At 59.3% G+C, this 10,484-nt stretch overlaps 1 protein-coding gene across 4 annotated transcripts; it reads left to right on the top strand.

Moving 5' to 3' along the window:
* Window positions 1-749: 749 nt before the first annotated feature.
* On the top strand, window positions 750-9,512 carry AK1 (adenylate kinase 1). Of its 4 annotated transcripts, XM_064490544.1 has the most exons (8): window positions 798-847; window positions 1,135-1,227; window positions 3,850-3,888; window positions 5,438-5,473; window positions 5,652-5,815; window positions 6,521-6,637; window positions 8,849-9,040; window positions 9,272-9,512. In XM_064490544.1, the coding sequence occupies exons 3-8, from the start codon at window positions 3,882-3,884 to the stop codon at window positions 9,338-9,340; spliced, it is 585 nt and encodes a 194-aa protein (XP_064346614.1). In that variant the 5' UTR covers window positions 798-847; window positions 1,135-1,227; window positions 3,850-3,881; the 3' UTR covers window positions 9,341-9,512. The 4 variants fall into 4 exon arrangements, with proteins under 4 accessions (XP_010982603.1, XP_064346614.1, XP_064346615.1 ...); XM_010984301.3 differs by lacking the exon at window positions 1,135-1,227 and having other exon boundaries at window positions 750-847; XM_010984300.3 differs by lacking the exons at window positions 798-847; window positions 1,135-1,227; window positions 3,850-3,888 and adding an exon at window positions 5,024-5,096.
* Window positions 9,513-10,484: the final 972 nt, after the last annotated feature.

Genomic DNA, 10,484 nt, shown 5'->3' with positions numbered 1-10,484 from the left:
TGCTCTGCCCAGCGTCTGGTGCCCAGTGAGTCTCATTAATGGGAGTTTTTTTTTATTTTAAATCAGGATTGTCAGTCCCCTATCTGGGTGCCCACAACATTCTGAACATCCACATCCTAGCACTTGCCTTGTTGGAAACTGCCTGGAGCTCCATAGGGGCAGGTCTGTCTTTTTTTAAAAAAAATAATCTATGTAACCACCAGCTGGGAGATGGCTACATGGGTGGTCTTTGGGGTTCTGGGGAAATTCCATCCCAGAAGAGTTCTTGGAGCCTCTTCCAACGGAGGAGGAGTAATTCCAGGTAGGTCTTAGCCCAGGGGCCTCTGGGCAGGATCCAAGGAAGGGCTGGAGGATCTGGCCAGCAAAGCTCCCAGAATCCGTGCTTCAGTCCCCTCCATCCCTGGTTGTGGCCTCTGTCTGCCACCAATTTGCTATGGGATTTTGTGCAAAGATTCTCTCCTCTCTGGGCCTCAGTTTCCCCAGCTATCATTCGGGAAGCCTGGTCCCGTCCCCCTGAAGAGATGTGGGCACGGTGGAGGTAATGTAGGAATGAGAAACCCTCCAGAAACTCAAGTACCATCCGTGCTTGTGTGGGCACAGCCACCTGGAGGTGCAGGGCAGGGGCACCGGTCTTGCTTCCCATCAGGGCTCCACTCCGGTCCAGTCCCCCCTCCCTTCCCGGTTGGCTCTCCCTCCCTCCGTCCCTCCCTCCCTGCCATCACGGAGCGCTGGCTCCCAGCATGCCGCGCGCTGCTGACAGCCTTATAAATAGTCGCCTTTGCAGGCGGCCAGTGAGGACGGGCAGGGCAAGCACTGGCCCCGGCGACCACCCGCACCCCTCCCCCAGGTCAGTGTGTGCCCGGGTGTGTGCCTCTGCACGTGTCGGGGGGAGCGCCCCTGCGGGGACTGGGGGAGCCGCACACACCTGAGGGGTGCGTGTTTGTGTGTGTCAGGGTATCCTCGGGGTTTGCACGGCTGTGTGTTTGTATCCCTGGATGTGATCCATGTGCATCTATATTCCCCAGGCTCTGCTCTGGGTATTTGTGCCACACTGTGTGTGCCCTTGTGGATGGGTGTGTGTCTGTGATGCCCTCCCTCCCAGCCTCTGTGACAGTCTCCCCTTTGTCCCGCCAGTACTCCTGGGGCTCCAAGTCCCTGCCCTTGGCACATCCCAGCTGGGTCCCGGGGAAGGGAAGCTGTGACCTGACTCTCGGCCCCAGGACCTGGGTAAGGGCAGCCTAGGTGATGGGAGGAGCTATCCTGTCATGTCATTTTGAGTGCTGGAGGGACAGAAAGCCCCCCGGATGTTTGGCCCCCTGCCCCAGCCTCCTGAAAGGACAGGAGCTCTGTGGGAGCCCTGGAGCCAGCCCATGGGGCCTTTCCTAAGGGCTGCTCAGCTGCCTACCTAGGACTCTTCAGTAGCAGCAGGACAGGGCCTGGGGGTAAAGGCCCAGAGAGGGGACACCAGCTGCCCAAGGTCACACAGCTGAGTGACAGAGTTGGGATTTGAACGCTAGCTGGTTGCCAACCACTGGGAAGTCTGCTCTTGGTCAGGAGCTGGGAACCCTGGGTTTTGTCCTGGTCTTGTGTTGTGATTGAGGTTAAGTCGCTGTCCCTTTGGGCCTCCACTTCCCAGGCCCCTGGGCAGACCACTCAGTCATACTGGGAGTCCTGATCTGGGGGCCTTATAAGGCCCGGGTGCAGAGCCCGTAACCCAACTCTGTCCTGGTCCCCTGGCCTCTGTGAGGACTCCTCACGACCCAAGTTATTTTGGACCAAGGAGTGGCAGGTGCCAGGAGGACAGAGGGGCTTATGTTACCAGGAGGGGGCGGGGCAGGGTGGGGTTGAGGCCACTTCTGCAGGCTGTCTCTGGCCTGGGGGACCCTCTCCCTCCCCTGCCACCTGCAGAGGGGTGTTGGCAGTTCCTACCGTTCCTTAAGCACACTCAGCAGGAAAGAGGCTGTAACTCATGACCCACAAATGGTGGGATGGTCAGCAAAGCTGACCGAAGAACCAAGTGGGTGCCAGGCCCAGGGCAGCAGAAAACGCAGCCTCAAGCGTGACCCCAGCCAGGCCCTGGAGCCAGTCTCTCCTCCTCTCCGAGACTTCCTTCCCTCCCAAGATGACTGTGAGGATGGAGTGAGGCCCCCAGCCCTCTGCTCTGCCAGGGCCAGGGCCAGCCTGGTGGGAACAGGCCTGCAGTACAACAGAGAGGCCCCATCCAGTGTGGCATGTGTGATGCTGTGGGACAGTCAGAGGAGGCACCTGCCAGTGTGGGAGTGGAGGGCAGGGTCCAGGAGGGCTTCCTGAAAGAGGTAACACCTGAACTGGGTCCTAAACAATAGCATCCTGGGGAAGGGCATCCAGATATTAGGTGCAACATCAGCTGGGACCTGGAGGGGGAACACAGCCCCAGTGGGCGAGGGAACTCTAAGCAGTTCAGGTGGCGGCTGATAAGGCTGCAGAGGGTGGTGGAGGCCGGGTTGCTGGGTCCGGTCAGCTATGTTATGTTAGGGTTTACTTGGGGAGCTGAGGGGGCCACACATGGACGGATTTTAAGCCTGGGAGTGATGTGGTCTGATGCTTGTCAGAAAAGTCCTGCAGAGTGCCTGGTTGGGTATGGAGACAGGGAGGCCCATGCGAGGCTAGGGCAGTGGCCAGTTCCCCTGCTTGGAACAAGAAAGTGGTGGTGAGGACACAGACTAGGGAGAAGTTCAGGAGCAGGAGGGTTGGGATGTGAGTGTGTTGGGTGGAGGTGGGTGGGGAAAGGGTGTTCGTGCTGACCAGGGCCTCTGAGGGTGATGGGGTGTGATGCTGGGGGCTGTTCCGGGTCTGGGGGTCTGCAGGGCCTCTGGGCCTGTCCGGGGCCATAGACACATGGGGCTGGGGAGAGAGACCTGGGCTGGCTGGTCAGGGATGGTGGCCTGGGAACCTGAAGCCAACAGTGAGAGTGGAGTAGGGGCCCAGGGTAGGGGGTCTCAGGCAGAAGGAATGCTAGCCAGGGGTTGAAGGTCAAAGGTGAAAGCAAAAGTGACTCTGATGGTTGCTGGCGGCCTTGGGGAGGGCTGGTGGGTGCGGAGTAAAGAAGTAGGGGCCAAAGATGTGTCTCAGCAACTCAGAAGAGACTAATGGGAAGGGGAGGTGGAGGGAGGCCCTGGGCGGGGGTGGGGGTGGGGTGTATGGAAGCGGGGCAGGTCCCAGGAGGGGTTGGGGTTGATTTACACGCTGAGGGGAAGGCGGGGGCAGTGGAGCAAGGTCCTCAGGTGGGGAGGGGCAAGGGCATGTGCAGGTGGGAGTTGGGCCTGCGCAGGGGTGAGGACCTGGGTCCCCCCTTGGTTGAGAACTGGACCGACTGTGGCCCCGTGAGTGGCCCCGCAGCTTTCTCCCTCTCAGGCCTCTGTCCCTTTGAGCATCCTCCTCGGAACCCCATCCCAGGTGTGGCTCCCCTCCCACCTTCCCGCCTCCCGGCAGCTTTCCTCCCTGCCCTGGGGAGCGTTGTCAAGGTGTCGGGCAGACGCAGGACCCAGGGCTTATTTGCCTTGCAAGGGAAGCAGCTCTGAAGCTGTTTCCACCCCTCAGGGCTGCCTTCCTCTTCAAGCTCCAGCTACGAAGGGAAGAGGTGGATGGGAGGGGGCTTCTGCTCCTCTGTGACAGGTGAGGCAGTGGAAGCACACAGAGGAAAGGTGGCTCTGCCAAGATCTCCCAGCCTCCTGGGCCTTCCCTGTCCCCAGCGGCCCCCTCTGCCCTCAGAGGGCGCGTCAGGGCCTGGCCACACCGCGTGGCTTGGCGGGAGCAGAGGCAGAGTGGGGAGAACCCCTCACCCGCCCCACCTGTGCCCTTGTCTTGCAGAACGCTGACTCGGCTCCCCAGACCTCGGCAGGATGGAAGGTATGGAAGCTCCTCTCCTTTCCTGCTCACAGCCTGGGCCTCAGTGTCCCCATCTGTTAAGGGGGTGTGCTTTCAGGAGACACTCGGGAGGGTTTGGAGGTAGCTCTGGGGCTGCCAGAAGGGGCCTGTTTGGGAGCCTCCAGCATCCTCCTCAGACCTCTTGCCGGATATGCCAGCTCCAAGATTAATTTTAGAAGGGATGAGGCCTCCCTGAGGCTCCTGAGGGCCCCACAGCACACTTCCTACACTGGTATTTATAGAGCTGAATCTCTGGCTCTTTCTGGAGTGGGGGCGGCTCTGGTGAGGAAAGGCCTGCCCTGTGGAGAGGCCCCAAGAGTGCAAATGCCAAGGCTAACAAGGACACATTCCTGCCCCTCTCTGGGACCTGTGGGGGTGGGTCTTGAGGATGTCTTGGGCCCCCCTGACTCCTATGGGCAGAGGCCTGGAGGGAGACGTGCGCAGAGCCCAGCTGGCCCGCCTCCTGGCAGCACCACCCATCCCATCCCTGGCGCTGGGCCTCGGCCTGGGTAGCTCTTAAAGGAGCCCAGCCGGCCTGGCTGCTGCTGTCTGAGGCCGGCAGTCATCCTTCCCACCCCCGGGGCTTGAACATCAGCTGCCACTGGGCTGTGGCCTCCCCCACACCCAGGGTTGTGCCTGTTGCAAGGCAGAAGACGATGGGAGCCCACAGAAGTCATTCTGACAGCTTTTCTAGGTCTCCAGCCCCACAGCTGGGAGGGTCCCCGGGAGCCACTAGCTCACCTCCCCACTGGGAGTAGGGACTTCTTGCCTAAGGGCATCCAGTTAGGTCCTCCTTCCCTGAGAAGTGGGAAGAGGCCCCGGGCCCCAGTTCCAGTTCTGGCATCCCTGGAGCAGGCCCCTGCCTCTCTAGGCCTCAGTTTCCCTCTGTCTGGTGGGGCTGTGGTCTTGCTGAATTGCAAGGGCTGGCAAGGCAGAGGTTGAAATGTAAGCTTACCTCCCTCTCCGGGCAAGGATTCCGCATACCCACCACAGCCCTCTTCCCCGGCAACTGTCTCCAGGGCAACACATATTGTGGTTGCCAGCTCCACACTGGTACCGCCCAGGGAAGGCAGGCGATGGGCAGGCCTAGGGCCTGGGAAGGGAAGGGTAGGGGACACAGCAGAACAAGATCATGGGGGCCTGCTGCTCAGCGAGAGACTCCCGTAGCTTGGAAGACTCTCACGCCAGAGGTGACCCACGGGCCAGCTGCCCCTAGGGAAGGGCCGTGAGGGTTGGCATCCGACCCCTGAGAGTCACCCTCACAGACTTTGCCGAGCCGGTAGCCTCCAGGCCTTTGTCCCTGTGGGTTCTCAGTCTGGAACATCCTCTTCTCCCTGACCTGTCCTGGTCTCTGGGTTTTCCTCGCACCACTGTCCCTCACTCTGGGCTGTGACTCATCTGCCTCTCTGACAGGAGCATGAGCCACGTCTGTCTCTCTGCCTGAAGCCCAGCACAGGCCTGGGACTCCAGAGGTGCTTCTGGCTCTTTGTCCAGTGACTCACTGAGCTCTGCTCCTTTTTCTCTCCCACAGAGAAGCTGAAGAAAACCAAGATCATTTTTGTGGTGGGTGAGTCCAAGGCGGACGGGTGTGGCAGTAAGCAGGGAGGGGCTTCAAGGCCCCAGTGGGAGCCTGGGCCCGGGGCTGCACCCTGAGCTCTGCCCCTGCTTCGCTGGGGGGCCCGGGCAGACCCTGTCCCTGCTGGGGCCCCATTTTTCGGGGCTTCTGAATGGGTGGGCGCTTGCAGGCGGGCCCGGCTCGGGGAAGGGCACCCAGTGTGAGAAGATTGTCCAGAAGTACGGCTACACCCACCTCTCCACCGGGGACCTCCTGCGGGCCGAGGTCAGCTCGGGCTCGGCCAGAGGCAAGATGCTGTCGGAAATCATGGAGAAGGGACAGCTGGTGCCACTGGTGAGTGGGCCCCGGCGGGGTGTGGGTCACGGGATGATGGTGGCCCTGAATGGACCACAGCCAGCAAAGCCCATGACACACTGGCAAGGCTGGCTATGACCTTCCCTGGCTCTGAACCCTCCTGTGGGTCCCCATTGCCCTCGGCAGAAAATTCCTCTGGAAGCTCCCAAGAGTCTCCAGAATCTACCCTGCCGACCCCTCCACCTTCCACCACCCTGGCATTTCTGTCCCCTCAAACTGATCACATTCCTTCCTGCCTAGAATGTTCTTTCCTCTCAGCTTTCAGATCTTGCTGACTCCTCAGATTTGGGCTAAGACCCCCAACTTTACACTCCAATAGCCCCCCACTTCCTTGCCCATGCTTGTAAACTGAAAAATCAACTGTGTGATTATCTGTCCCCTTAGCGGACTGTGAGTTTGCTGAGGGCAGGGAAGGTCTTCTTTATTCACAGCTATGTCCTCAGGGCCCCAGACAGGAGCTGGCTGAGAGGAGGGGCTCCGTCAATATTACTGAGTGAATGAATGAATGATTCAATCAATAGATCGAGTCTTCACAGTTCAGAGAAGGTTTCCTGGAGAGGGAGGGGGTTGGGGAAACCTGTGTTAGGGCAGAGAGCACTTCTGGCTGTGGGGCAGCGCGCAGAGCCCTAGGAGGGGTGGAGAAGAGGGGCTCATAGCCCTCCCCTTCTCCTGCTGTGCCCCCAGGAGACAGTACTGGACATGCTCCGAGATGCCATGGTGGCCAAGGTAGATACTTCCAAAGGCTTCCTGATCGACGGCTACCCCCGGGAGGTGCAGCAGGGAGAAGAGTTTGAGCGGAGGGTAAGGCACAGCTCGGTGGGTGGGTGGCCTTTGGGAGCTGTGATGTGGGGGCAGCCAGGCAGCGGCTGCTGTGATGGGCAGAGAGAGTTTTTGGCAGAGAGAGGGAGAGACAGACTAATGCAGGGGAGTGGGTAAGGAGGGATACCAAGGAAGTCTTTCTAGAAATCTAGAGGAAAATGTGTAGAAGAGGAGGCACCAGGCTGGGGAGCTCATAAAACTGGCCTCAGGTTTCAGCTCAGCTGTTTGAGGCCTTGGCCAGTCATCGTGCCTCTCTGAACCCTCAGTGTCCCCAACTGCAAAATGGGGAGATACAGTCCACAGCTGCCTTGAGGGGCAGCACGGGGGTTAGAGAGAAGGCACCTTTTAAAAGTGGGGTTTGGTACCCCATAAACACATGGTCAGAGGGGCAGGGAACAGTATGGACAGAGCTGGAAGGGTCAGGCTGGTGTGGAAAGGACAGAATCTGTGGGGCAGGGCAACTGGGGGTGATGTGGGAGAGGGAGGCTCAGGCCAGGCTGGAGGCCTTGAATGCCAAGGAGGAGAGTCTGGTCTTCCAGGCACCACAGGGAGTCTGGCTGGGAAGAGTGGGCCTTGACGATGATGGCTCAGAGCCGCCTGGAATGGGTGTCCCCCAGAAAGACCTGCAGGGTGGGAGCACATCGTCCAAGCACACACATGTCCAGGCACGTGTGCCCACGGCATACAAGCACATGTACATGTGCATGTAGGTACAGAGGTACACATGCACATGCATAAGGCCAGAGGCCTATGCACAGATGTACACACGCATCTGGCAATGTACACACACACGTTCATGCAACGTGTGTACACAGATATGGTGCATCTGTATACAGGGACCTGCACAGATGCACATACAGACGCAAACCCAGACACACACACCTCTGATGTGACAGACCATGTAGGGGAAACAGATGAAGTGCCTAGGTGGAGACAGAGGTCAGCAAGGGTCAAGGGTACTCTGGCAGTGGGAATGCCTGTGTGGAGGACTGGACAACCCAGTGGGCTGGGGCAGGACAGAGCTCCATCCCCACTGCTAGACTCTGTAAGGTGGGGCCATCTTTGGGCTTCTGTAGCTTTGAGCCTCAATTAGAGGGAGAACACTGTATTTCAAGACCTCAAGAAAGTGTCTTTTCTGATCTAGGCCTCAGTTTTCCTGTCTGTGAAATGGGGATTCCTTCAGGCTGGAAGGCCATGGCCCCTGTGGTCAGATGCTAGGCAGCCCTGACGTACCAGCTGTGTGATATCACCTCAGGCCCTTAGGATCACTCCTAGAAAATGTGGTTAATGAAAGTCCCCATCCCTCCTGGGGCTATTGTAGGCGCTACTGTGGGTGCTGGACTTGGCACAGGGCCCAGCCCTGCCATGGCCTCCAGAGGCCTGGCCACCTGGTTTTTTTGGATCTGAACACCAGGGGGCGCCTTGGCCTCACTGAAGGAGGAATGGTTGGCCTTATTCCTTCCAGCCCTTCCAAGTCTTCCCTGTGGACGAAATGCTGATTCCAATGACAGTGACATTGTTCAGAACCCCCAGAGCTCAGCAGCCCCTGGTCCTTTCATTCAGCCCTTACTACCCAGCTCTGCAGGTGTGAGACGTCTATCTGCCCTCAGGGGCTCTAGGCCTGGCTGGGAGAGGGATGTTAAGTAAATAACCAGAGGCCCTCCTGAGACAAGCTGGAGGCAGAAATAAAGGGGACTGGAAATGCATATCCCAGAGGGCACGGATGGTGGTGGGGGTGGCATCCGCAAAGACTGCCCTAGAGGAGTGAGATTTTAGCTCACATTTGAAGGTGAGCAGTTGGTATTGAGGGAAAGGATTCCTGGCAGAGTTTCCCAGTGTGAGCAAAGGTCTGGCACAGGAGGAAGTAGATGAGAGCCCAGACCACAAACAGTCCATGGATCTGAAGCAAGGAGAGCAAAGAAGCCAGGAGCATGAGATGAGGTGGACAGGGAGGGCAGGGCAGGTCAGTTAAGGAGTTTGGACTTTCTCCTGAGGGCACTGGGGAGCCATGGAAGAGGTTTGAGCAGGGGAGGGACAGCGCAGATTGGTTTTAGGAAGGTCCTTCAGGCTGTCCTGGGAAAGGCCTTGGAGGTCTGAGTGCATCTCAGGTGGGGCCTCAGAAGTGGGAAGATGGGGAGAAGATGGCCCCAGGGGGCAGGAATGGGTCCCCCGTGACTAGTGCCCCACCCGCAGATCGGACAGCCCACGCTGCTGCTGTATGTGGACGCAGGCCCCGAGACCATGACCAAGCGGCTCCTGAAGCGCGGAGAGACCAGTGGACGTGTGGACGACAATGAAGAGACCATCAAGAAGCGTCTGGAGACCTACTACAAGGCCACAGAACCCGTCATCGCCTTCTATGAGAAGCGCGGCATTGTTCGCAAGGTGCGGCCTGGGGGAGCCCTGGGAAACCTGGGTCTTTACCTTGCTTGGCCTCAGATTGCTGTGGCCTCGGGCCAGCCCTCCTGTCCAGGCCTTGGTTTCCCCACTGGTTCGAGGAGGGGCTGCTGTCCACTATGGCTGGGCTCTAGGAGCAAGGCCTGGCCTCTGTGGAGGTCAGCCTCGGTGGACCCGGCCCTCCCCGGCATCCTGCCCTCACGGCCCATCTCCCCACAGGTCAATGCTGAAGGCACCGTGGACGATGTCTTCTCCCAGGTCTGCACCCACCTGGACGCCCTCAAGTAGCAATACTGGAGCCCCTTCCCCAGCTCAGAGCCCTGCCCCACCCTCCTCCTGACTCAAAGCCTTCCCGGCCTGAGCGCAGTGCCTCCACCCTGCCCGGCTGGAGCACAGACAGAGGAAGCTACTTTATCCTGTTTTCATGGACAGCCGAGCACTAAAGGAATTTCCAAGGACATTCAGTTTTAATCCTTTCTCATTGCTTCCATCAGGGCTGATTCACATGGTATGGCTGCCCCAGCCTTGAGTCCCCAGACCCTCACCCTCCCGTTCCTCCTCGGGCCCCGCAGCCCACCTCAGCCAGCACCCCTCCCCTCACTCCAGTGGAAGACCCAGGGCCCTTTCTCACACACGGCGCGCTGGGCCCGGGCTGGCCAGGCCTAGGGAGGCAGGGTGACTGAGGCAGGGTCCTTGCTCTCGGGGACTTGTGGTCAGGTGGAGCAGGGCCTTGGCCTGGGTTGCTCTGCATCCTTGCTGTGTGGTCTTGGCCCTGACTCCACCTCTCTCTGAGCTTATTTTCTGTCCATAGTGCCCGCTGGGGACTGGGCTAGAGCAGGCAGTGTGGGCATGGGCTTTTGGGGGGCTTCCTGGGCAGTGGAGGCAGCACACACCAGCCAGCAGAGTGGGCAGCGAATCGGCCTCCTTGATCCAAGAAGCGCTAAGGGTCTGGACAAGGCATCAGGGTTGAGGGGGAATCATGGTCAGGGCTGCTTCCCTGAAGAGCTGAGACCTGTAGGAAGTCCCACCACATGGCCCTGGATAGGACACAATCTGCCCTTCCTGAGCCCATTTCCAAATCTAAATTACGCTCAGTGCCCCCTCCCCGAAAGTTAGGCCGAGAACACACTAAGTGAAGGATGTGGGCTGTTAGTCACCACGGCCGGTGGGACCAGAGAGCAGCCTCGGGGATGTGAGGGCTGGGGTGCTTTAGGAAGGCCCCAGGATCCCCCAGGGAGAACTATCTTCCTTTTTCTGTTCTCTTTCACTCTTTGACCTCATCACGGAGAAAGTCTCCACTGGTGCTCATACATCCCTCACACGTGTCCCAGCCCCAGCTGGCTCCCTTTAAAACCACGAGAGCCTTCTGCGGGCCACCCCAGCTGGAGTGAATTCCTTTGTGGGGCTGACTGTGCTCACTGTGTGTCCCCTT

This window comes from Camelus dromedarius, chromosome 10, assembly GCF_036321535.1.
Source record: "Camelus dromedarius isolate mCamDro1 chromosome 10, mCamDro1.pat, whole genome shotgun sequence".
In the NCBI taxonomy this organism is placed as follows: Eukaryota; Metazoa; Chordata; class Mammalia; order Artiodactyla; family Camelidae; genus Camelus; species Camelus dromedarius.
Note: the sequence above shows the minus strand (reverse complement) of the source record. Positions and strands in the feature narration are given on the sequence as shown.